Source organism: Pelodiscus sinensis, unplaced genomic scaffold (genome assembly GCF_049634645.1).
Source record: "Pelodiscus sinensis isolate JC-2024 unplaced genomic scaffold, ASM4963464v1 ctg35, whole genome shotgun sequence".
In the NCBI taxonomy this organism is placed as follows: domain Eukaryota; kingdom Metazoa; phylum Chordata; order Testudines; family Trionychidae; genus Pelodiscus; species Pelodiscus sinensis.
Window position 1 is genome coordinate 3,853,272 of NW_027465908.1, and position 27,523 is coordinate 3,880,794.

The following is a 27,523-nucleotide window of genomic DNA, read 5'->3' on the forward strand; positions in this document are numbered from 1 at the left end:
TCGCGAGCTGCATCAGCTCTTCCCCCCCAGGGTGTGGCTTGCGAAGCCCTCCCCCTATGGCGCGTAAAGCTGCCCCCGTGCTCCCAAAAATGGCAACGGCCCTCTCCTCTCAGCTCCCTGCTGGCCTGGGCAAGGGAGCCATCCAGCGCGGCCATTAAAGATGGAGAATTAAAGATGGCATTGGCCGGCGAGCGCCTGATGTGGCCAAAAAGCCACAAAAAGCCGCGTTTTCTTTCTTTCTTTTTTTGCTCGACAACTTTGCACTGGATCTCCGCTGATATGGGTTAGCACACGGGGATCAACCTGGTCATGATCCTTCAGCACTACTGCAGGGTACCCTAGTAAATAAGCAGTTCAAAGCCTATGCGGTCACATGAGACTTGCTGGGCCCTGGGTGAAGTGCGGGAGACCAGCTCTGTGCTCCCGGAAGGGCCGGGCCTCAGGCAGAAGGCTAGCCTCCCCTGCTGGTCCACACAGAGCTCATTGCCCGGAACTCCAGCAGGGATTTAATGGGCCTGGGGCACTTGCCCCCTTTGCCCCTTTCCCCCCCGATCAGTGGGCCTGGGTGTGGCAGCTGGGCCAAGTAATCTACCATGTGTGCTCTCTTCCTCATACAACCAATGAAATGGTTGTATTCAAAGTAGTTGTAGAACCTCTAATATCACAATGATCTAGGACCCTTGGCATGGCACAGATACCTGTCTTCTTGCAGTTCACTGAATGGATCAAATTGGTAAAATCAAAATGGCGGAGAGAACCTCAAAACTGGACGGTAACAGACCACAACTCCCAGGGATATCCCAGTATCACTTACCCCTGGTGATAGGCTAATCAGAAAGAGCCCTCGCCATGCTTGTAGCTGTTTCCATGGCTTCACCCTGACTCAATGTTCTAGGCTTCAGTGTGACATGCGGACAGTGACAATTATGGAATTTTATAGAAACTAACTTCCCAGTCCAGGAGGCTGCATTTAAGGGGTCATCAGAGATGGATACAATAAATATCATTGGAATATCCAATTCTGATACATGCAAGAGACATAAACAATAACAGCAGTTGAGCTCTGAATTACGACAGTGTCAATTGTGAGTAATTGCATTTAAGTCAACAGAGTTCACACCAGTTTTATAACTGGTGTGAGATAAAAAGGATGAGCTGTATCATCTCCTTAAAGAGGGGCTTTCTCTCTCCTTACAAAATACGGTGCAAACCTAGACTGCGGTTTTGCGTATTGCTCCGCATAGGTGCAGGATAAACCCACACAAAGTAGCTTGTATGGTCCAGGCCTTCACAGGTATGTCACATATTCAAAACAATTCCATTATTCCCACACTTTTTCACTGTCTCCCACAGTGGTTCCCGTCTGCTGTGGGCACCACAGGGTTTGTTTATTGCTGCCAGTGCTTGCTGCTAAACATAGCCACAGGGACAGAATAGATCACTTTCTTTTTTCATTAAATATGCTAATCAAATGGTGCATGTGACAAATAAAGGCATCCCAGCTAGATTTTCAAGTGTGGGTCAACATCCTTGGGAGTAAATTACAACAGGCAATTACAGAAACGCAACCAGCCCTCTATTGATTACAGTGGATCTTGCTGTGATGTGAGTTTTCTTACTCAATGAAAATAATTGGTGGGCTAATGTGTGCTGCCATTTGCTTTGACACAGAAATAGCCACCTTCCCTTTGCACTTGGATGAATTGCTTTAAATGTGTCAGGAGAAAACTCCTGACTTGCTCCAACGGGTCTCTCTCTACAGTGAAAGAAAACAGGTCACCTGTGTTTGCTAGTAGGTAATCGGCCAGGGAATTGTATCGTCCTTGTCAACAAACAACAAAAAACATCATGCCCTTAGTCCTAATGCCCACTTGTTTTGTACAAAAAATAAATATTTGGGCTGGGGCATAGCAATGATTCTCTTATACAGGCAGGACACTGCACCTGGGTGCCCCCAGTAACTCTTAAAAAGGGGAGTGTGAGGTACCGCAATGGCGAGCATGGTGAAAGACTCTGTCCTGATCCCTGCCCACAGAAAGGCACGTCCGCACAGCCAGGGAGCTGCACTGGACTGGCATCTCAAGGGCCATCACACACGTTTCTTCATACCTGAAGCAAAAATTCCCAGGTCTGGTCCCCCTGGAATTTGCCAGGAGGAAGGCAGGGCTTATTACTCCTCCTCCTCCTACTAGAAGATTTAACTGGTGTTGCTCGGATCTTTAATTCATATAAGTTTTGTTTTTCTTCATTTAAATAACTGCTCTGAAGTGAGGCTGGGGATGATGGGTTCAGTGTGCAGGCTGCCGTGGGGGGGGAAGGACCACCACAGCAGCTTGGGGCCAGGTGAGAAGCACCTGTCCATGGCTGCTGCAGCTGCAATAGGCACAGCATAGGGGAAGGGGAGAATGCCCCCTGTCTGGCGGACAGACAGACACATGGACAAACTCTCTGAAGTAGATAGTAAGTAGATAGCTGTCCCTTTCTCCACCCCTGCCTCTTGCTGGCCTAGTGGGGGTATAACTGTCCCGGTCTCCATTTCTGGCTCCTTGCTGGCCCTCCCTTGGTGATTCTGCAGTATAACTGTCCCTCCTGCCAGACCCCCCCTTTCCATTTTATGAGCAACAATCAAATTCCAGGCATATCCCATTGTCCTGGCACAACCAAACCCTGACCTTGCTTTAAGTTATGATAAGGGGAATCCAAATCAAAATGTGGTGATCTTAGCTCTTACATACAGGAGGAGTCCTTGAACAAACGGACTCACAGACGGACACAGAGCCAGACATGCACTTTTCTAAATATACAGTAAGAAGAAGATAGCAGCTCCTACCAAGTGCTGAACACTTTCCAAATACACAAAGAATTATCCCTGCTCTCAGGACCTTACGGTTGAAGAGTGGAGAGATGATTAGACAGAGATTAGGAGAACAATCTGCAATGTCTATGCAGAACACTGGAAGCATCATGGCAGAATGGATTTTGCTTTTTAAGAGAGATTTACAGGTACACAGGGCAGTGGCAAACAGATGAGCTCACCTTGCCTGGGGTTGAAATCCAGACCCTGTTTTGCAATTGGCCCCTATCTTAGTGATGGTATGAACCAAAAGCTTGGATCTGAATTGTGACAGATAAGGCAATAATCCTGCAGTGTCCCTGGGAGACCTTGTTGAGTTAAGTTAAAGTATCTTCAGGATGCACTGTATTAAAGGCAAAGTTTATGTATTTTGGTGGGCTGGGATTGGAGAGGAGGGGGGAAGTGATGTGTATCTTGCGAAAGTTCAAAGGTGTACACTTGAGGGATTATTTGTATGAATTGGATTTCCTCAGAAATACCTCGGGTAAGGTTGAGAAAAATTCCTTGTATCCCGTTGTGCAAAATCCCAGCCCTTTGAAGCTATGCCCTGAGGCACTGAGTCATTGTTCACTGGTGAATGTTCCCGGAGGTTGGAGAACAAAGGCTCAAATCACATAAAGAAATGGCTGAACTGCCCAGGCAGGGTTCTCAGAATCAGAGACAGCTACAATGTGGGGATTCGGAAGGACTTACACCTACCAGAACCTAAAGCTGGACTTGGGGGTGACCTCTAGAAAGCTTTTAAGTATGCTTGTCAGGGTTTTTTTTTTTTTTTTTTTTTTTTAAAGTTTTTTCTGTGATGCTTTCATCTGAAAAAAAAATAAATGTGCTTGCTTACAAAGAGCTGTGTGGGGACTGATAGCTGATGGCAATGGTTGAAGAGAAAGCAAAGCACAGACACTGACCTGCTTGAGCCATCTGCCTTGCTGAGCAAAGCAGGCAAGGAACAGTGCAGCCTTACCAACATCATTGCGAGGAGGGAGGCAGAGACGCAGGTCTCCACTCGAGAGAGGTGACGGCTGGGAGTGAGGGTAGGTAGCATATGCTGGGTGGACCACAAGCGTAGTTGTCCTTAAACTGTGACATGCCCAACTGTGACAAACTATATGCTAAGGGAAATTTTCATGCTGGAGCCTATCTCGGATCCCTTAAGAAGCTCTGTCACTTTTCTCTTCAGTGCTGAATCCCACAGTGGCCGTACTGATGAAAGGCACAGCCAAGACCCCTTCGGTATGGACGGCAGTGTGCAGCTGGCACGTTTATTTAAGAGCAAATTAAACAGACATCTCTCAGGGATGGTCTAGGTGGTACTGGGTCCTGCCATGAGGGCAGGGCACTGGACTCAATGAGCTCTCAAGGTCCCTTCCAGTTCTAGTGTTCTGTGATTCTATGCTTGGTCCTTTCACAATCCCTGAAGATGGTCAACAGCAATAGCATTTATATCCCACTGCCTTGGTCGTTTGATAGTGCGGTCTTTTCTCCCTTTATCTCTGAGCAATTGCTCTTTCACGGTTTCAAGGCTTTTTCTCCGTCTATCCCTCCTTAAAGTTCATGCAGCATAGTTAGACCCATTCATGGATGCTAGGAATGGGTAAGAATTATGGTGAGGCACAAGTGAATCTCTCTGCAACCTCCAGTATCTCATGGCTGCAGAAGAGCCATAAATGTGACTTTGCCAATGTCTCTCTTGCACTGCTGGTGCCTGGAAAACAGAAACCACTGAGGCCAATTCAAGTTTGTCATCTTCCACCCGTAGCTCACTCCTTGGAAGAGCCCAGATACAAATATCTTCTGGGTGAGGCAACTATGTCAACTGCCTTACTCACAACATTGCTGCCACCAGCACTGATTCTTCCCTGGGGGCGAAGTGTGCCCTTTCCTGGGTAGCCCTGGAAGGCGGGTGCAGGATCTGCGGAGAGGCAGGCCAAAAGGGTCCCTACCAGTTTTGCTGCAGGTAAAGCCTCTACAGACTGGGGGTGTGTGTGGGACTAGAGTGTTCCTCCCATGTCCCTGCTCATTGGCCCCTAGATAGATGGGAGCACCAGGAAGTGGATCTATCAGCTGTAAAGAGGGACTGGAGGCATGGAAGGGGAACGGAAGTCCAAGTGCTGCAGCAGTGATGACTGAGCCTGGCTTGGGAATTGAGGAGTTTTTCTCTTCCCTCCTGGACCCGGTGCCCAACGAGGCCTGTTGAAGGAGTCAAGGAGTGGCTCTAGCCCCATCAGACAGAGTGGGGTGATCTCCAATGCAGCAATTTGCAGGCCCTGGCTGGGGAGGAGAGCACCTTTACCTTTGCAAACAAGATAAACCTGAGCCAAGCAGCTCAGGCACCTACCAAAGCCTCCAGCTTTCAGCAGCCTCCAGTGGAGCTGGGCTGAGTCCACAAAATCACAATAGGAGGCAGGTTTCCACAGCCCTGTCCCTTTAGGCTCACATATGAGAGAGACCCACAGTGCTGCACATCTGGTTTTGTGGCTCCTGTGGGGAAGCTGCCTCGAGCTAGTTCTGCTGGGCTTCCCACTTCCCTTTCAGCCTCCGTGGGACGCTGCTGCGGGCAGAGAGTTTCTCACTCTGAGTTGGCAGTGAAGTAATTCGCAGAGATGAATGGGCGCTTAGGGAATAGCCTGCAGACAGCTCTCCTCCAGGAAGGACTTGGGACAGGCTGTTTTTTTGTAGTGTGGCTTAGATTTGTTCTGAGTTGTTATAGCACAATAGCACTGCTAGAAGGAAAGGACTTAAGCCTTTAAATAATGCAGAGGGGAAGCACTTTTTTATCACATACGGTCAGATCCTCAGCTGGCATAAATAAGAGTAGCTCCGCTGCAGTACATACAGATAGACCACGGGTGGGCAATAAGACAGCTGCGATTCACCAGAGTTAGCCCCTGGCTAGATTTACTTGCACCTCTGCAGGTACGGGCGATGGCAGCTTCCACTGGCCCTAGATCACCGTTCCGGGCCAATGGGAGCTTTGGGAAGTTTGGCCTCGGACACAGCTTCCTGCAGGTCCCATGGGCTGGGAACAGCAATCCGCGGCCAACAGGAGCTGCAATCGCCCGCACAGGTGAATATAGCAATGGCAGCCCAACAGAGGCTAATTCTGGCAAACCAGACCCGGCCTGCAGGCCAGTGTTTGCCCACTGCTGAGCCAGAACAGTTCACACTGCAGGAAGGACGAGGTCCGTATTCCCTAAGGCTGTGTCTACACTGGGCCACTTATTCTGGAAAATCAGCCACTTTTCCGGAATAAGCTGCGAGCTGTCTACACTGGCCCTTCAATTTCTGGAAAAGCAACGATGCTCTACTGTACAAAATCAGCCGCTATTCCGGAAAAACTATTCTGCTCCCGCTCGGGCATAAGTCCTTATTCCGGAACACTGTTCCGGAAAAAGGCCAGTGTAGACAGCCCAGTAGTCTTTTCCGGAAAAAAGCCCCGATCGCGAAAATGGTGATCGGGGCTCTTTTCCGGAAAAGCGCGTCTACATTGGCCACAGACGCTTTTCCGGAAAAAGGGCTTTTCCGGAAAAGCAGCCTGCCAACGTAGACGCTCCTTTTCCGGAAAAACTGAAAACGGTATAGTATTCCGTTTTAAGCATTTCCGGAAATTCATGCCAGTGTAGACACAGCCTAAAGGTATGCTTTCCTCCTGGGAGTGAGCCAAACATGCTCTGGTTTGGTTACAGAACAGCCAGTAGGTTACCTGCCTTGCAAACTCTTCTACATCCCTTATATTGGGGGAACACCAGCAAAACCAAAGGAGCCTGATTCTGTTACTTCTTAGGCTCTTATCTGGTTCCCATTGTTATGGTATCTGAGCGCCTCTTAACTTTTAATTCATTTGCCTCGCAACTTGTCTGTGGGGTAGGGAAGTGCTATTATCTTCATTGTACAGCGGGGGGGACCAAGACACAGAAAGATGAGGGGTTTGCCCAGAAAAGCACCCTCATCTCCTTTAGGCTAGTGCAAACCTAGCAGGCACTCCCACTGTAGTCACTGGCGTGACCTTGGTGTAAAGCTGATGCGGGAGAAGAATCGGGCCCCCGACTGCATGGATGGCTACAACTTTCATTGGATTTAACAGAGCAATCCTCAACATTGCCAATCCTCAACATTCCCTCCCCCCAAATCTTTGTTTCACTTTCTCAAAATTTCTTTCATGGGCAGGAGAGCTAGAAACTTTAGGTCACAGGGTTCAAACTACTTGCCTGTGGGCATTCCCAGCGGACACAGTTGCATAATCTGGCCCGGGGCTTCCAGTGGGTGGGGGGTTCTGTCCGCTACTGGCCCCCAAGTCCTGCCCCTTCCCATCATCACCCCACCCGTTTCCCCTCACTGGCACCATGTCCCCTGAGCACATGGCTTTGGGGATCATGGGGAAGTCGGGGTGGGGTTTAGGGGCTGGTAATTGACATGTGCAACCTCCCCCCTTCCTGGCCAGCTGGCAGTTCTGGGCCGGATTGGGCAATTTCTCTGGCCAGGACTGGCCCACGGGCGGGGAGTTTGAGACCTCTGCTTTACACACTTTAAAAATCAAAAGCTGAGTCTCACCTAGTTGCTGCTCTGGAAGCTGGGGGCTGTAGGAGTAACACCAAATAGCACGAGAGGCAGGATAAAGGGCTGGCCACACTCATAGCATTGCAATGGTTTACGCCAGTCTGAATGCAGCGTGTCCAGTGAAGCAATTCTCAACCGTCACTGCTTCACCCTCTAATTCTGACTGTAGAGATCAATTAGTGCTGCTCTTCACGCCCTCCCCACATGAAGGGCTCTCGGTTGCCATGGCACTGGGATGGGAAGAACCTACACAAGGGATGTGCTCCCCCCCACCCCACACACACACTATGTTCCACATACCCACGGGCAGCAGGTGAACCTCTTCTTCAGGGAGCGTTGAATCCCCCTTACTTCCTGTAGCCGGAGGAGCCTCAAGCTGATCCCTGGGCCACCATCCAGCCTGAGTGTTGGGCCATGGGCCAACCTGAGCCACTGCTGCTTTTCAGGGGAGAGGCAGAGCGAGGCGGAGAGACTTAGCCACCCCTAGTCTTTGAAACCCACTGGCCATGCACATAGCACAATTTTATAGGGCTATGAGGGATCCCAATCATGGGGCTAAGAGGCCCTTCAGGAATTGCTGCCCTGGCAGCTGAGAAATGATTCCTCTGTCATTCTGCTGCCTTATTGGGCATGGAGACATTTCTGTCCATGCAGCTTCCATTGCACAGCCCAGCTCTGTGTTCAGATACCAATTCAAGTCCCTTAGGGTATGTCTACACTACCACCCTAGATCGAACTAGGGTGGTAATGTAGGCAACCGGAGTTGCAAATGAAGCCCGGGATTTGAATTTCCCGGGCTTCATTTGCATAAAGCCGGGCGCCGCCATTTTTAAATGTCCGCTAGTCCTAGTCTGAACTACCATTACTCCTCGTGAAATGAGGAGACCTTCTTTCAGAGGAGACCTTCAAAAGCCAGGTTATGTCCTGGACACCAAAGATGCTATTTTATAAGCTATGGCACTTGCTTTGATGCCATAGGTTAAAATTTGCCTTCTCCTGATTGCTCTGGGGTGCGGCTGGGATGCCGGGATGGTGATGTGTACAAAGAATTTGTCGAAGTGCTTCAGCATTCCTTTGGGATGGTACATGCTGTATTTTCATCAAGGATGTTTATTGTGATGAGCAGGAAAATATTCTCTGTCATGATCACTTTTAGCCCAGTACTCCCAGTGTGAGCCTCAGTTCCATCCACATGCCACCTGTTTCAGAGATGGAAACGAGCCTACGCCTCGGATCCCGAGCACCCCAAATGCTTGACACATGGATCATAACTCAGTGAACTGGGACGCCGTGTTCTCCAAGAGCAGAGCCGTAGAACCACAGCCAGTACTTCTATCTCTGGTCCCTTTGATTGGCTATGCTGAAACGCAGAGCCCTCTGTGCCTGAAAAGTTAGTCTGAATGCCTAGAGGCTTTTCGATGATCATGAAAATCCAGGCTGCAGTACATTGCACTACGCTGCAAAAGTTGAGCTTAACTTGTCCTTAGTTTGCTTTCTTCTGACACTTTATTACCTAACATGCACTGTGGAAATCTATGATGTAAAATCGTCTGTTTCAGAGTATATAATATTGTTTTTGATAAACGTTACATATTGCCTGCTTTGATTCGTTATTTATGTTCTTTAATGGTAATCAGGAAAAGGAGCATTTCCTTTCCTCCCTTTCCTGGAGGCAAATTGCTGCTGGAATTGCCAAACTTTTGTTTCCCTTTTAGTTACTGTAGTAATAATAATAATAATACAGATTGAACTTCTCTAGTCTGGCACCTGACTGGTCCTGAACCAGAGAATCTGCTGACCCATGGGAAGTCAATATTGCCTAGTAGCATTACCAACACTTCCGCTGCTGACTGGTTTCTTAGAAGACGTTTAGAGCTAAGTAACAGCACAGAACACTGAGAGTCAGGACTGGTGGCTGGAAACAATCTTTATGGGACCCTGGGAGACTTGGCCACACCCAGGATAAGTGGCCACAGAATCACAGAACACTAGAACTGGAAGGGACACCGATGAGAGGTCATTGAGCCTAGTCCCCTGCCCTCACATCTGGCTAACCAAAATCATGCGGGACCATGTTTCCAGACCAGAGAATGCCGGACTGGAGAGTTTCAACCTGCAATCGTTTTTAATGTATTGGTGCCCAGGACCAAAACTCCTCCAGGAACCTTGACAAAAATGTAAATTTCAGATAGTTTGCTATAGAGTAGCTCAGTGTGCAAACGCAGACTGCAAACCCATTGCAGCGGATGAAGTTTTAGTGGACAAAGGATGGTCTTGTTAGGACACTGTGATGAACATTCTCCCCTCAGCCACAGACTTGCTGATTGAGCTTGGTCAAGTCATTTCACTGCTCTGAGCCTTAGTTACCAGAGATGTATCTTTGGCTCATGGGGGTGCTGTGAACATGACCCCATATCTACGTGGGAGGAATGGCGATATTAGTGGGAGAGAAGGGTACTATGTAAATACCTGCAGAGATAAAGGATGGCCCTTGCCACCTGTGGAGAGATTAGTAAAATTCAGACTTGAGCAATGTGACAGACTCTTGCAGATTGCAAGCCATTCTCTTTTTGAAGTTTTATGCTGGTGCCCACCTAAGGGAATGTGGCTTTTGGGCTTGGGGGAATTCGGGTCTTGTTTGCATGGTGTGATCATTTGCATTGTTATGTGGACTCAAAGCTTCATGATGAAACTAGCCACTGGGTGTACAACTGTTGCTCACCGCACCACATGTGACTAAAACTGAAAGGGTAAAAAACAATCAAAAACCAGCCTGAACCTTTCTGTTGTTTTGTTTCTTGCATCTCCCTCAACCTGGAGATTGCTTTGGTCAGCTCCTTTTGTATTCCTGGTCAGTTTCATGCTTCTGCGTCTCTTGTGGCAACACAGTGGCCAGCGCTGGATTGTTAACTCACCCACCTTACTCACCATTCCTCTGAAGACTTGGGAGTCGGTTGAAGTTTTAAATAAGACACGTCTATATTTGGTTTGTAACCTCCCTCCCAAAACGCTGTAGCTTCCCTCACCAAAAACGTAAAAGCTGGAGGCCCAATTGCGCAATGCCTCGTTAGAGAGATAGTGGCCAAAAAGATGCTTTCCTTCTTTCCTCCCTTGTCTTGTGTCGCCATGGGAGGGCTAGTCACAAAGGGCCAGATTTTCTGAGGTATTTAGACACCTAAAGATGCGGACTAGCATTGGTTTCAAAGGGTATGTCTACACTAGCCCCCTAGTTCGAACTAGGGAGGCTAATGCAGGCATTCGAAGTTGCAAATGAAGCCCAGGATTTAAATATCCCGGGCTTTATTTGCATCTTCCCGTCTGGTCACCATTTTGAAATTCCACTAGCCCGAAGTAACTGCCCGCAGCTACACACGGCAGTGAAACGGTAATTTAAACTAAGTCCTTAGTTCCAATTAACTGTTACTTATCCTGGAATGAGGTGTAACAGTTCATTCGAACTAAGGACTTAGTTTGAATTACTGTTTCACTGCCGTGTGTAGCTGCGGGCAGTTACTTTGGGCTAGTGGAATTTCAAAATGGCGACTGGATGGGAACATACAAATAAAGCCTGGGATATTTAAATTCCGGGCTTCATTTGCAACTTCGAATGCCTACATTAGCCTCCTTAGTTCGAACTAGGGGGCTAGTGTAGACATCCCCAAAGGGAGTTAAGTTCCCAGGTGCTTCTGAAAATCCCACTAGGCAGCTATTTTGCCTAAATATATTAGGGAATCTAAGTCAAGCCTTATGCTCAGGGATCATACTCAGTGGCATTAACCTCCCCAGAGAAATGGTCTTGCAGGAATGTGTGGTCTGTATCATTCCATTGTCAAGAGAGCTGCAAGACTTTTATGGCTCATGCTCCTGGTCTTGCCACCTAGGCCAGGTCTACACTAGGGCTGTGTCTACACTACATGCCTCTGTCGGCAGAGGCATGTAGATTAGGGTTGTAGGCAAAGGTAAATGAAGCCGCGATTTAAATGATCGCGGCTTCATTTACATTTACATGGCTGCCGCGCTGAGCCGACGAACAGCTGATCAGCTGTTTGTCGGCTCGCCGCTAGTCTGGACGTTCCCCCTGTCGACATCAAAGCCCTTTGTCGGCAGCCCCGTTATTCCTCGTGGAATGAGGTTTACCGGGGCTGCCGACAAAGGGCTTTGATGTCGACAGGGGGAACGTCCAGACTAGCGCGCGAGCCGACAAACAGCTGATCAGCTGTTTGTCGGCTCAGCGCGGCAGCCATGTAAATGTAAATGAAGCCGCGATCATTTAAATCGCGGCTTCATTTACCTTTGCTGAATAAACAAATCTACATGCCTCTGCCAACAGAGGTATGTAGTGTAGACGTACCCTTAGGGACAAAGTCAAACTAAGATACCCAACTCCAGCTATGTGAGTAGTTCGAATTTCCACGACAGCCCCACTGTGGCAGGTCGCCAGGAGAAACTCTCATGTTGACTTACCTTACTCCTTGCGACACGGTGTATTACCAGAGTTGACAGGGGCATGATAAGCATGATCTTTAGTAGACCCACTAAATCCCACCTTATCTCCCAGAAAGCAGAGACAAGGCCTGAGAACTTCTTATGGGAAAGCATGCTTCCTAATTCCCCACCCCTCGTACTGTGAGGTTGTGCCTTTCCACCTGCCATCTAGTGCTGCTCCTATATTAGTTGCTGGTGACCCGTTGAATAATATTGGTGGAACACCTGGACTCATTGTATGGTTGCTGGTGTCATGAAGAGGAATGGAGCCTGCTATTCTGTGACTGTATGCTCCTATCATTTGCAGGAGGTAAATCCCACTATCACTTCCTATGCCCAGAAAGTCAACCGGAGTATTGCTTACCCATGAAACACCCAGGTCCCACACTCATCTGCCTTTGTGATGTAATTCTCAGGCAGCAGGCCAGAACAGCCAGTCGCCAGGGACGTGCCATAGATCCAACCCTCGCTGGTGCTGGTTTGCTCCACCGGGGACATGAAAATGAAGTCCCCTGGAACCAGCTCAAGCTCGTCATCATTCTGCGGGATGTAGGGGTAGATCACTTGCAGCGTCTGGGGAGATGGAGCAAGAGAGAGCATGTAAGAAGGGCATTAAGGAACCTTGGGCCATGCGAGAAGGCTGAATGAATGAACTTGCATGTGCCTCTGCCCTGCTGTCTACTGCATTCCCCCAACTAGACCATTAACCCTTCTTAAGCCAGTAAAAGAGAAACAGTCTAGTTTTCAATAGGAGGTCAGACGAGATGACCACAGTGGTCCCTTCTGGGCTTATAATCAATAAAAACATCTTTAGAGCGTGCCGCCTGCCACATCCCAGCGGCAAAGTATTTAATTCTCGTTGGCAGGAAATTTTCAGTTTCCATTGGCCTATTTCCTACCTTTGCACCTACTCATGCTGTTCTTTGTGCTTTCCTAAATAATTTCTTGTTCCCCGATTCAGTAAAAAAATTTAAGCCTGTTCTTAACTTGAAGCATCCCTTTGACGTCAGTGGTTCTAGGCAAATGCTTAAAGATATACATTTGCTTTGGTCCATAGCTAAATCGGGGACTTGGGTTTTTACACACATGAGGTTCCCAAGGATCATTGATGTGTTTACTTGTCCTAAGTAAAAGAACACCCTTCTTTATCACTTCTTATTGGCTTTAAAGGTGAGGCAGTGACCCTTTGTCACAGGGCTAATATGTTTGAACTCGTGATATTCTGCTCTCAGAACTCACTGTAAGGACATTAAGAAAACAAAATGAAAGGTGACGAGGAATTTACTGCCTAGACCATCTCATTTTACAATCCTTTCCTAAGATGAATGGGCTCAGGTTTGAAGGCAGGTGGAGAAGTGGCAAAGAATTTGAATTCTATTCCTGTCTGTTGCACTATGATGTGATGAAAATAGATGTCCCATGTTGTATGCTCATGCCTGTGTGTGAATTAGCTGAGCAAGTATTTGGGATGTGGGTGTACAGATATAACCTGCAATGTTCAAGACAGCACAGATGGGACTTTAAAAAGTTTTGTTTTGTTTTATTATATGTTTACAAATGGGCACTCCCCCTCCCCCCGTATAACTAAACAAAAATGTTTTTGTGGGGATGGAGGTTTTTTTTTAAATGTTTTAAATACAATTGAGCTGTTCTCTTCTGCCAGCTGGGAGCCAGCATCTATTGTAGGTTGTGACACAGAATGGCAAGCAACCTTCTCTGCCAACTGAAGTGGAGTCAAATGTTGATCAGCAGCTTTCCTTGTAAATATCCACAGCCATTCTCTACTTCAACAAAAGGTTTGCTGTCCCCTGGCATGTCTGAGTTCTGCATTAGCAACTTGCAGCTAAGTTAGTCCTGTTTTTCATCCCCATCCAGTGTTCAGTCTACGCTGCTGTCAGCCTCGCCGGGCCCGGGGCGAAGGAGCAGTACTGGGGCAGCCAGCCCTCAGCGCTGCATGGAGAGGGCTGCTGCAGCCTGCCTGTGCCAGTTCTCAGAACTGCGCAGCGCCGCGTTCTAGTTGTGATTTAAAGGGCCTGGGTGGGGCTCCAGCCACTGCTGTGGCAGTGGCCCTTTTGGATTACTGAGCCCTGGGGAAGCCGCTCCCGTTGCAGTCTCCCTTCCTTCCCCCTTCCCCCGGCAACTTTCATCACAAAGCAAACATCTGAGCAGCTCTGGCCTGAAAACCCCTTGGGGCAGGGCCTAGCACGTGCACTAACAGCACCGCAGCGTCCGGTCTCACGTTTGGAGCGTGGCCACATTCCTGAGATCCGAGTAAAATGCAATAAACTGCAATTGTCTGTGACAGGATTTCTGGACTCCAAAAATTACCTCATGATTCGCAAATCTTATATCTCGAGAGAAGATTGCAGCGACCCAGTCGCATCCTAGCTTGACGTCGATGTTCTGAGCTAATTTCTCCAGCGTGGGCAAGTGGCTGGTTTGGAAGTGGTAGGCCAATGTCACGTGTAGCTGTTTCTTATGGGGCTCTACATGCACATCTGCAATGAGAAAGGTGTGATCAACAGCACGCGACTGTCACGTTTAACACAAGATTCTTGCTCCGTTTTCAAAGGCCCCGGAGCCTTCGCCCCACAGCTACGAGAGCACTGAACTAAACTTGCCAGTTAGTAAAGGGGAGACAAGTGCATTCCGGCCTCTGAAATCAACCTGCACACTGGCACCGATCTGAGTCTGACCCTTCAGCATTAGATTAGAGGAGCACTTGGTACGGGTAAAGACAGGGTGCCTCATGAAATCTTGTATAACCCACTGCCTGTTGAGACTGCGTTCTGCTTCCCCAGGCTGTGCACCTGATGTGCAGAAGAGAGGAATCTGCTACTGCCTGCAGCGCCAAGATTTAGCAGGTCTTAGGATCATGCTTTTAGCACAGAGATCCCTGGTTCGTTCTCTGGTCGTGACCAAGATGCCAAACTTTTAAAATCAGGAATAAGGGATCTTTCGGAAAAGGCTTTATTTTCTGAAAGATCCGCGTCTAGACTGGCGCTTTTTTCCGGCAAAGCTCCGAGCCGGAAAAAAGCGGCAGCCATGTTTATGCAAATGAAGCGGGGAGGATTTAAATCCCCGCTTCATTTGCAATTGCGCTGTGTCTAATTTGCATCCCTTTTACGGAAAAGGGATGCAGTCTAGACACAGCCTTAGTGTGACTACCAACCTTGGGAATCAAATGAATTTATTCAGTCAGATCCTCAGCTGGTGACTTGGGTGGAGTTTTGCCAATTTACACCAGCTGAGGATCTGGCCTGGAGTATTTCCCACAGAAGGGACGCTGTTCAGGGAGCGCCACTGCCTCCCAAAAGTGCCTCCACCCTGATTTGGAAAGACACTTCTGGGGGAAAGTTAGTCCTGACTTTCACCTCCACCCAGTCTTCAGTCTATGCTGCTAACAAGGAGGCCAGGTTTGGTGGGGCAGCTCTCTCTTAAGGACTGGGCTCTGATTTTAAAACAGCCCATCGAAAGGCTCGCTCATGACCTGCTCACAAAGATTTTGGCAGCAGGGCAGATACATTTTACCATGACATATCAGGCATATTTGGCATTAGTCAAGCTACAACACTTGGGACTCTCAAATGCCTGCCTTGGGCATTTTTTTCCTGTGTACAGGCCCTCCCCGCTATACGTCGCCTTGGTATACTTCGGTTCCACACTAACGTCGTTGATGAATTTAGGAACTGTTTCCTTACAAGTCCTCCCATTCCCCAATCTTATGTCACTCATAAACAAAAAAGGAAAAAATAAAAATCTGCTCAAATGAAAGTCAGCCGCTTGAACTCAAATCAAAGAAATTCCCCACTTTACATTGTTTCGCTATACGCCCACGTTTTTTGGAACGTATCTTGGACGTATAGCAGGGACGGCCTGTACTCACCCACTTTAGAAGCAGCTTCTGCAGCAAAGTCAGCAGCAAACTTCTTGAGGACCTCAGCACTGTCTTCCTTGACAAAAAGCCCAATGAAGTTTGAAGATGTGTAGAGCTCCAAAGGCAGAGGAGCAGGGAATTTGCATTTCCATCGCATCACTGTGGCCTGTAGGGCTTCATTAAGCGCATCAACCTTGCTGTCTTCACACTGCCAAGGGAAGCAGGACAGAAGTTCCTTAGGTAGCGGGAATTCATTCCCTGGGACCATATATACCCTTGGCATGTATTTAGAGAAGAAAGGAAGAGTTCAAGGTGATGGAGCTAAATGGCTTTAAAGTTTGAACTTTTGTGAAAGTAGAAGAATGTAAAGAAAGTGTATTCATCAAACATGAAACAAATAAGACAAGCACAACTTTTCCATGGATTTGTATTCATTCTCCTATTGCACTTGTTCTAGATCTATTTGTTGGGGTTTCCCCAAGACTTCTTCCACTTGGTTCCACAAGAACTTAGCTCATCTGCCATGTTATCAATCAGGCACACAGCAAAGCTAGGTGGAGTTGATTAGATTCAAACATGGGGGTGGGTATAAGCATATCACCCCCCCTAAAATACACAGCACCACTCTTACTTTATGTATGTTTGTCATTACTTTGCTTTGATTTTACATTTTGGGGTTGGTTTAGGATTGGAACTCTGTAGGAACCAATCCCAGGACAACATGCGCTATCCATAAGCAATTTATTTTTTACCTCATCTTACCTCCAGGCTTATTCTATCCATTGTTATCTTGTCCATTTGTAGATGATTCCCTCGGGCTACGTCTACACTGGCATGAATTTCCGAAAATGCTTTTAACGGAAAAGTTTTCCGTTAAAAGCATTTTCGGAAAAGCATGTCTAGATTGGCAGGATGCTTTTTTGTAAAAGCACTTTTTGAGGAAAAGCGTCCGTGGCCAATCTAGACGCGGTTTTCCGCAAAAAAGCCCCGATCGCCTTTTTTCGGGATTGGGGCTTTTTTGCGGAAAACAGTACTATGCTGTCTACACTGGCCCTTTTACGCAAAAGTCTTTCGGAAAAAGACTTTTGCCCAAACGGGAGCAGCATAGTTTTTCCGGAAAAGCACTGATGATTTTACATGAGATCATCAGTGCTTTTCCGGAAATTCAAGCGGCCAGTGTAGACAGCAGGCAAGTTTTTCCGCAAAAGCAGATGATTTTGTGGAAAAACTTGCCAGTCTAGACACAGCCTAGGTGTTCCCCCTTATCTTAGCTAGTACAGACATTCTGTTGACAGATTGCTGATCTATTTGTCTCCCCAATATTGTTTCCCAAGAAATCAACCCATTTCTAATTACTCATGTCAAGTCAGGTCTGCATCAGTGATTAACTTATTTCCAAAATGCCCATCAATCACATTAGTAGCCTTGCAAAGTTAGTTACATCAGTGACCTTCTAGAAGGAAGAACGAATCCCCTACTTGTTTTTCTCTTCTTTATGATTCCTAGAAGACAGATATCAGATGTCTTGCTCTTTGATTTTATCTTTCAGAAGTTTTATCATAGCCATTCTTATGTAGTCAAATACAAAGAAAACACAGCAGGAATAAATGCAGTTGTAACAGCAACAGAATATGAAATATTCATAGGCAAATACCCCTGAGTGTTTATAAGATAAATAATTCCCTAACATCTCCTGCACTACTCCCCAAAAAAGATGCATTAGAAGCCCAATATCACTGGAGTCTGTCTGTAAAGCTCTCAAGAGCTCCATTCCATAGCTGGAGCTTGTTTCTCTGTAGGTTTGTGTTAGCTTTTTCCATGAGAGCAGTGTTAGTTAGCTCAGTCAGCCAATGAAAGAATGTGTGTGGGGGATGGAAATAGCAGATTTCCTTTTCCACCAAATGACTCTTTTAGCCACTAAGTGTTACAGCAATCTATTTCCTGGCATTACTTATACACGCTGGATTTCTTAGAATGCCCCAAACACAGAGGCTTGAGTTGGGGAAACCTCTACCACTGTCATCTTAAAGCACCAGACACTTTGTTCCACATCATGGGCATACTTTGACATTCAGAGATTCTCTGAGACAGATTGCATGGGAGCTGCCACAGCACCACTCTTTGCCATATGGGGAGAGTCAAGCTTTAAGCAGTCACCCAGGATTCCAATAATATCAATTCACAATTTTGTTTTGAACAAAACCCACAAACAGAACTCTGTTCTGCACAGACTATGCCAGATATTGTCCCACCTGTCAGAGCAAAAGGAAATGTTTAGAATCTTTTCCCATTTTTCTTTATAGCACAGTCAATAGGTAACACACAGTCAATGTGATTTATGTGTGTAACCCACAAGATGTTTTTGGCTAGCATGCTTTTTAAGGTGCACTTCAAGCTCCTTTATAATTCTGAGTCAAAGAAACGACCTTGCTCTACTGAGTAGCTAATATTTATCATAAAGATACAAGAAACAGGCTAAACATATTTGTTCAATAATGTATTTTATGGCCCATGGTTAGCCAGACAGATTTGAGTTTTGAGCTACTAGAACATTTAAATAGGGGGTGAGGATTACAGATAGGTATGGAAGGAGAGTTGGTGAGATTAAGTGGTTATGGACTTGATTTTCTGTGGGGAAAGGCCAGCCATGCGACGAATAAGGCTGTGATGTGGCCACCCTAAGAATCAAACACTGGACTTCTGGAGGAGCATGAGTGTATATTCTATCTAGTGAGAAATGTGGGAGCAATGGTAGTGATGATGTTAGCGATGCATGTGACAGTCGTTAAGGTCAAATTGATGCCGGTCTGTGACTGACACCCATTTTGTACGAGGGGCCCTTGAATTCTCTTTCGAGCTCTGCCAGGGTATGTCTACACTGCAGAGTTTTTCTGAAAACACTTGTTACGTCCACACTGCAGTCGCGTTCTTTCAAAAAAAAAAAAAAAAAAAACCTGAAAGAACAAAGGGGCTCTTCTGACTTTGGTAAACCTCTTTCTACGAGGAAGAAGCCTTTTTCCAAAAGAGCTCTTTTGGAAAAAGGTATGTGTGGATGGGGAACAGGAAGTTCAAAAGAAGAGGTAAGAGGAAAAAGCGCAGGTGGCCATTTCATCCATAGTAATCACAACTTAAATGTGAGATAGCATCCATTCAGTGTGGACGCTATCTGTCGAAAAAGCAGATCACTTTTTCGATGCCCTTTGGCAGTATAGACACTCTCCTTTGGAAGAAGTTTTTTTGGAAGATCTCTTCTGGAAAAGCTTATTCCGAAAGAAGCCTGCAGTCTAGACATAGTCCCAGTCATTTACTGTGTGACCACGAGCAAATCATGTCACTCCTCTGTGGCTCAATTTTGCTCATCTGTAAAATGTCCTCAGCGATACTTTTGTGCTGGGAAATTGAATTCATACTTACAAAGATCCCCGGATAAAATACCGCATAGAAGTTCAATGCAGATGCCATCTCCTAGAACCCTACCACATTTTTCAGAGGATTTCAAGGGCCTCCTCTCCAATGATATGATTTTGCTAAGACAGTTATGGTTTGGAATTGACTCGCTTAAAAACCATTTTGCTTCCCAGCATGACATGCATCAGGCAAACCAAGCAATAATATTCCTTGAATTCCCACAAGCACAAAGCATTTTACGATGACTGGAGAAACCTGTAACTCAACCTGCCTGAACCTGGCAATGGTTGCTGCTAAACAAGATGCACATGGCAACTGAAGAAGTAGTGCAGGCTCACCATAAAGAACTGGCACAGAGTGATGTGTGGGAAGATGTTGTGAGCCTTGTTCTTCCCACAGATCTGCTTCGACTGCTGCCAGAAATCAGAGAGCTTCTGAGCCAAAGGACCGGTGGGGCGCAGGTATAGGACATATTCCCGAGGCAGGGGGTCATCAAGGAATGGGTCCCCCACATGAGAGAACAACCTGAGAGAGACAGGAAGGAAGAGGTGGCTAGGCTTCATAAGAGATTAAATAAAAAGGCAGATACTGTAGCAGAAATAACCAAAATCAGAGTTCTTCCCCACACCCCGTATTACTAGCTCTGGGGCCACTGATCTCCCAGGGACCAGGCATGGAATTGTTGTGCACTCCTACTGTCTCTATGTCCAGAGTGGTCTAGTTATTAAGTAAGGAGAAAGTCTGGTCTTTCAGTTAAGAGTTTGGACTCTGACTCAGTAGACCCAGGCTCAATCTTTGGCTTTGCCATGGACTCTCTGGGTGACCATGCATCAAAAGAGCTTCATAATTTTGAGTACCACCCTCCCCAACACATTAATGGGCCCTGATTGCTAGAAGGCAGATGTTTCAGTCCTCTCTGAAGATCATGACCTTTAACTTGTTCTCAGTGCAGACATTCAAAACCAAGGCACCCAAAACCCCTTGTCACCTTAGAAGATTTAGATCTTATACTTGCTCCGTTCCACAACTGTGAAGTGGAGGTGATAAAACTTCCTTTCTCTCACCGTCGTCTGCCTTGCCTTTTGACACTGTCACCATCTCAGGGCAGGACCTGTCTCTGACCAAATGCCTTATGCTGCCTACACTACCAAGCCCTGATCTTGCTAGTATATTCCCCCCCCAGGAACTGCCAGGCTGCGTCTAGACTGGCAAGTTTTTCTGCACTTTTGCGGAAAAACTTGCCAGCTGTCTACACTGGCTGCTTGAATTTGCTCAAGAACACTGACTGTCTAATGTAAGATTGTCAGTGTTTTTGCGCAAATACTATGCTGCTCCCGCTCGAGAAAAAGCCCTCTTACGCAAATGCTTTTGTGCAAGAGGGCCGGTGTAGACAGCTAAAAACTGTTTTGCGCAAAAAAGCCCTGATGGCGAAAATGGCGATCGGGGCTTTCTTGCGCAAAACCACATCTAGATTGGCACGGAAGCTTTTCCGCAAAAAGTGCTTTTGTGCAAAAGCGTCCTGCCAATCTAGACGCTCTTTTCCGCAAATGCTTTTAACAGAATAATTTTTCTGTTAAAAGCATTTGCGGAAAATCATGCCAGTCTAGACGTAGCCCCATGGTATCCACAAACAACAATCGTTCACATTATATCTGTAAAATAATTTAAATAAATCTTCTCCACTTTTTAAAATGATTGATTACTTCATACCAACCAGTCACATGCTGCTTGAACACTTCTTCCGCCAGTGGATGCCAGGGCTTTTTGTCTGAGGAAGGGGAGGAAAAGAATATTCCAGCGTTAGTATTACCAGGAGTAGACAGAAAGGGGACAGTAACATTGGCTGCTTGCATTGGACTCTGCAATTCATCAGGAATATTCTGTGGTCTGGGTGTGCAGACTGAGGCAATCACTAAGGGCCAGATCTGATGTCCTAACTCCTGCTGAGTCCTGCATTCCTCTAAGAATGTTCCAATTTAACTCAATTTGTGGAGCAAAGCACCAGAAGAGACCCAGACCCAGAGACTCACCCCCTGAATTGGTGCCCCACCCACTGCTCCACGTCCCTGTTCCAGTGTCATCCAAACAGGAGCATTCTGCTCAGCTGATGCAAACTCAGCCTGAAGTTTTGCTCCTTCCCAATCCTACCCACTACTTCCTCTCATCAGGTGAGTGCTGTTGAACACCAGATCTTCCAATTTTATTATGAGCCTCGTGATATTTAATAAAAGCGGCGAGGAGTCCTGTGGCACCTTATAGACTAACCAAAGTGTTGGAGCATAAGCTTTCGTGGGCAAAGCTTATGCTCCAACACTTCAGTTAGTCTATAAGGTGCCACAGGACTCCTCGCCGCTTTTGCAGATTCAAACTAACACGGCGACCCCTCTGATACGTGATATTTAATGTTGCACTTGATGCCCCGGCTCCTGGAGGCACATGATTATGTGGGGGTCTCAGCACTCATTTTAAGCAAAAGGAAGTTTTTAGTGCTCACAGTTGCACAGAAAGTTTGAAAAAGTGACCTGAGCACACCCCAAAGGCTTGAAATAGGAGTCCAACAGAGAGAACCCCAAACTTAAAAACAACGCATAAGAGTTTGTAGCCAAGTTTGTGACTTTCTGAGATCTGACTCATGATTCTGGAACATGTGGGGTTGGCAACATGGCATTTACATATTGCATCACTGCAAGAATATCCAGCTTAGGAGGTGTGTTCTCTCTTTGAGCTTTCATTGTGAAAGGACTGTAGTATTTTATTTATAAAAACGGGGAATATGGTTTCCCTCTGCTTACAAAAATAACTTCCTATTCCCTGTGCAACCTCTTAGCTGCCCATAGTGCATTTCACTTGTCAAATCAGCACCATTACCTAAATGTGAAGATTCTGCATGGAATCTGGATCTATTCTAAATGCACCTTATGACAGGCTTAATCAAATTAAAAGTTGCTCGATCAGTTCACACAAGACACCAATATCTGTTTTCTTTCACTTAGCGGGCTGCATAATAGATGGAACACCTTTATTTCAGATCTATCGCTACCAGGATTTTAAAATGATCTATTTGTTGGCCTTTTGATCAGCATGAAAATCAAAGTGGATGGATATGAAAGTTGGGGTGCCTCAGGCAGCTTTAAGAACAGTGAAAAACAACCACCACCAGGGGGCACAAAGCAAATATTTTCAGCCTGGAAAAACTATGGAAAAACTGCTAAATGTGTGCAACTCTTGTTAAACTGATCATGTTCCTGTTCTGATATTTCTCTATTAAGAGCATAACTATTCCCTGTTATTCTAACAAAGATTGAATAAAAATGCACCAAAGTGTTCTGTTGAGCAGTCAGGACAATACAGGAGGAAATCAATACACGGCAATTTAATGTTGGATAGCGCCTATTTATATAATGCACTGAAAAGCAGTTATCCCTGGAATGGTCAATTAGGCTCTGGAATTCAATTACTACGGTAAGAGGTCAAGAACTCATTAGGATTTTAAAAGGAAATAGATGTGTATATGGATATAATTGTGTATGCTACAACTTGAAGAACTCTGGAAAGGACAGAAATCTCATGTTTCTCACAATTGGGGGTCAGGATGAAACTTCCCTGGGGAGCAGGCTATCTAGTAATCCCCTACTGCAGGGTGGCACCCAGTGTTGGAGACAGGATACTGGACCTAGTTAGGCACATACAGCTCTCTCCTAAGAATAAAAGGGACTCCAAGAGAGTCTACATCAGTGGTGGGCAACCTGCCCACGGGCTGCATGGTCCATCGGGGCTCTGTGTGTGGCCCATGACACATGTTGTTTATGTTGCTCATGCACAGGGTTTCCAGATCCCTTTGGTTTCCATCCGCACAGGTTTTTTTCCTACCGGTGTTACTAAAGTGGCACACCATTCAAGCCAGGGCACGTGAAGTGAGGTCCATGCTAACTGCACACAACACTGACTGGCTACATCTACACTGGCATGATTTTCCGGAAATGCTTTTAACGGAAACGTTTTCCGTTAAAAGCATTTTCGGAAAAGCACATCTAGATTGGCAGGACGCTTTTCTGGAAAAGCACTTTTTCTGGAAAAGCGTCCGTGGTCAATCTAGACGCGCTTTTCCGCAAAAAAGTCCCGATCGTCATTTTCGCGATCGGGGCTTTTTTGCGGAAAACTCTACTGTGCTGTCTACACTGGCCCTTTTCTGGAACAGTTTTCCGGAAAAAGACTTTTGCCCGAACAGGAGCAGCATAGTTTTTCCGGAAAAGCAAAGATGATTTTACATTAGATCGTCAGTGCTTTTCCGGAAATTCAAGCGGCCAGTTTAGACAGCTGGCAAGTTTTTCCGGAAAAGCGGCTTATTTTCCGGAATAACTTGCCAGTGTAGACACAGCCACTGTGAGAGCCATGCGCTCCCTCTGCATCCCATCGAAGTGCTGCTATAGTTCAGTCGGCACCCCTCCCCTCCCAAATTCTAGGTATGCAACAGCTGTTAGCAAAACTACTCTATCCTGGGATAGAGTCTTAGTTAGGATAATCTATAAAGATGAAGAAGGGTCACTCATGCAGCCCACTAACTAGCCTAGCTTGCCCGTTGCTGGTCTGCATCCTTGAAACTCAGGGCTCTGAAGCCTTGAATAATCAATCATGTACGCACAGTGGCATCTTTCCCAGGATCGAGCAGCAGAAGCATTCAGCTACATGTACAGTTTCTGTGAGGGTAATGATTCTGCTTGTTGCCCTTCTTTCCTCAAGGAACATGGAGCTGGAACCGACATAGGTAGTGGCTGGTTTTATTTTCCAGTTGTTAAACGGGTCTAGACAGCTGCCTTCATATTGTTCTATGGATGGCATAAGCTGTCTCAGAACTCTATGCAATAAAACTTTGCCTCACAACAGGAAAAACTCTATTCAGCTTCTTAGCTGGCCTCCAATGGTACCCTCAAACTTGTTAAGTGCTATTTTATGGTTTATTGTAAAGTGAAGGCTTTCTGACATCTGTAAGCTGACTGGCGACAGTGCATGTAAGCTAGGAGATAAGTGTATCCTCTGGGGTTGGAGGACATGAGTGCAAAGGGCCTGAGGCTGGCAGTTCTGGGTTCATGGCTCTGGAAGGGAATTAATTGAATGTGTACAGCAGGAGAATGGGGTCAGTGCTATCGGGCATTTCATTCGTAGTTCTGCTAATGGCTCACTGTGCATATCTGCCATGCCTCAGTTTCCCTGTCTATCCCTCGTTAGTGTTTTTGAACGCACTCTGATATCCGCTCAGGAATAGCGCAGCTCAAGCACCAAGCATTACTAATACATGGGTACAGCCATGCATGAATGAGAGGGTATGTCTACACTGCAACGTTATTTTGAAATATCTTATTTCGAAATAGCGCATCCACACTGAGTGGACGCTGAATCGCATTTAAGGCTGGCTGGAACCAGGTCTGGCAGGGCATCAGGTCAGGAGTTACTTAGCCTCAGGCAGCAGCCACACAATCTGAGGCCTCTGCTTAAAGGTACCCCCACTGGACAGCCAGTTCTCAGCTTTCTCTGCTTGCTTGCCTACCTCGATGAGGGACAGTAAAGTATTTTGTCTCTGCGTGCTCTGGTTGCTTTCACTCGGGACACCACAGCACTCTGCAATATGGAGCCAGAGCTGCCCCTGGGCACTCTGGTGCTTCTCGTGGACGTGCCTGGCTGCACTTTCTGCAGGCTGCCATCCAGGAGGTCCATCAGGGGACTGTCAGTTTCCAGGAGGCCCTGCGAGAGAGCTTCCACCCTGAGGAGCACTAAGAGCCTCCCTGGTCTGTCCCTCTAGGGTCTTGTGCCTCATTTCTCCCTCACGTCCTTCCACTTACCCCTCCCTAACACCCCTTCCTGATGTCAAATAAAATACATGTATTTTCATGAACGGGGCTCAACAAACTATACAATCTACTCGCCCGTGGTGAGTAGATTTCAGCCACGCGCCCCGCTCATTCGCGGCGTGCACGTGCGCAATGCGGCTCTTGCGCATGCGCAGTATGGGGCTGGCGAGAGGTTTTCGCCGCCGTTTGTCAAGCCCTGTCCATGAACACAAACTCTCTTTATTTAACAAAACTGGGGGGGGGGGGGGGGGAGGGAACGAAACTCTGGTGAGACTGGGGAATGGAGGCAGGAGAGGAGAGAAGAGAGGGTGAGAGAGGGGAGGGGGAAACCTGGGAGGAGGGAGCTGGAAGGGGGAAGCAAGGGGAAGAAGGGGAGGGGAAGCTCAGGGCTCAGGGTTGAAGGTCTCACCGGACCAACTTGATTTTCATGAAAACCTGCTCCTGGGTTTGCATGTGGCCTTTGGTGGCCAAGCTGGCAGCCATCCTGCCATAGACGGCTGTGTTCCTCCGTCTAGTGCGGAGATCATGGATGTTGGGGGCATCCCCCCCACCTGAATAAGGTCCATGATCTCCACCCTGGACCAGGAAGGGACCCACCTTCTCCGGGCCCTGGCAGGCTCCTGGGAGCTGGCAGACTGCTCCTGGGGAGCGGTGGAGGGCTGGCTGCCAGTGGCTTGCTGGCTCATGTTTTGGGGCCACTGGGTCAGGGGCAGTGACTGCTGGCTCTGGGCTGGCAGGCTTGGAGCTGGCACAGGCGCTGTGGCCAGAGTCTACCGGTTTAAGGGCTCCGGGGAGGGGGGAGGAAGAGGAGTGTTCTTGGCTGAGGCTGGAGTGGCCACCAGGGCACCCTGGGAAGGCTGGAGGCCCCCTATTTCGATATAAGTGTCTACACAGCACTTATTTCGAAATAGCTATTTCGACTTTGGCATTAGTCCTCGTGGAATGAGGTTTACCACATTCGAAATAAGTGCTCCGCTATTTCGAATTAATTTTGAAATAGCGGTTTGGCTGTGTACACGCTAGTAAAGTTATTTCAAAATAACGGCTATTATTTCGGAATAACTTTGCAGTGTAGATATACCCAGAGGGAATAAAACCATTGAGTCAGCTACTTTCCATCTATTCAATTACTTCTCCCAGCCAATGCATTCTCCCATTTTGAGAAATTAAGAGGAAGGCAAAAGATGCAGAAAAGGCAGTGTTGCAAACGTGATTATGAAAACACTTCCTCCTCAATGTTTGTGCTGCCCTTATCTTCTAGCATTCCATTGCAATCATTGGAATGCTCGGACATTCCCAGCTCATGCCTCCTGGTAGGACATAACATTACAGGAAGCCGTAGTGTCCCGGGTGTGTTGTACCTGGATGCACTTTGTCTAGCATTGCTCTACATCACTCACACAGTGACACTCCCATTGCTTTCTTTGGAAGACTATTCTACAGTTTTACAATCCCTGGTGGTTCACACCCTCATCTGGTGTAAACTGTTAGGCTGTGTCTACGCTGCACCCCTTTTCCGGAAAAGGGATGCAGATTAGACCAGTCGGAATTGCAAATCCGCGGGGAATTTAAATATCCCCCGCGGCATTTGCATTTACATGGCTGCCGCTTTTTTCTGGCTTGGGGATAAGCCGGAGAAAAGCGCCAGTAGGAATAAGAAATCCTCCGGAAAAGGGCTTATTTTCCGGAGAATCGCGTCTAGACTGGCGCTTTTCTCCGGCTTATCCCCAAGCCGGAAAAAAGCGGCAGCCATGTAAATGCAAATGCCGCGGGGGATATTTAAATCCCCCACGGATTTGCAATTCCGACTGGTCTAATCTGCATCCCTTTTCCGGAAAAGGGGTGCAGCGTAGACACAGCCTTATAGTTTCATTAACTTCAGTGGAGCTTTGTCAATTTACACCAGCTACATTTCTGACCCTAGAATTTCATTAGCTCAGCTTCTTCTACTCACTTATAGTCAAATGGCCTCAGAACAACAAAACAACTCTCCTTCCCCCTCCCTTTCCTTCCTTGTTTATAGCAGTGACTCTCAGACCAGGTGTCCATGTACCCATGGAGGGATGCAGAGGAATTCCAGAGGGTACATCAACTCATCTAGATATTTGCCTCGTTTTACAACAGGCTACATAAAACACACAAGCAGAGTCAGTACAAACTAAAAAATCCATATAGACAATGACTTGTTTACGCTGCTCTATATACAATATAAGTGAGACATTCTAATTGATTTATTTTATAATTTTATGGCAAAAACAAGGAAGTCGGCCATTCATGAGTAATAATGGGCTGCGACACTTTAGTATTTTTATGTCTGATTTTGGAAGCAAGCAGTTTTTAAGGGAGGTAAAATTTGGGATGCACATGACAAATCAGACTTTTAAAGAGGTATCTGGGAAGATTAAGAACCACCGATACTTATGGTGAATCTAATGCTATTCGTTCTGTTGTATGCATAGCAGCAAATCTCCATTGACATTAAAAATGTACTTCCTGCAA

At 46.8% G+C, this 27,523-nt stretch overlaps 1 protein-coding gene across 5 annotated transcripts in view; it reads right to left on the bottom strand.

Annotated features, from left to right (window-relative positions):
- LOC142824498 (ubiquitin-associated and SH3 domain-containing protein B) overlaps window positions 1-27,523 on the bottom strand; it is a 122,032-nt gene that overhangs the window by 27,530 nt on the left and 66,979 nt on the right. For 4 of the 5 annotated variants that reach the window (XR_012899358.1, XR_012899359.1, XR_012899357.1 and 1 more), the window contains exons 2-6: window positions 20,893-20,946; window positions 19,517-19,703; window positions 15,780-15,978; window positions 14,222-14,391; window positions 12,258-12,466 (exon numbers count right to left, since the gene is read on the bottom strand). Coding sequence is in view for 2 of the 5 variants with exons in the window: in XM_075916516.1 (XP_075772631.1) it covers window positions 12,258-12,466; window positions 14,222-14,391; window positions 15,780-15,978; window positions 19,517-19,703; window positions 20,893-20,946 (819 nt within the window). In the remaining 3 variants the exon portion in view is untranslated. Of the gene's footprint in view, window positions 1-12,257; window positions 12,467-14,221; window positions 14,392-15,779; window positions 15,979-19,516; window positions 19,704-20,888; window positions 20,947-27,523 lie in introns of all 5 variants that reach the window. The other variant, XM_075916517.1, reaches the window with a different exon arrangement.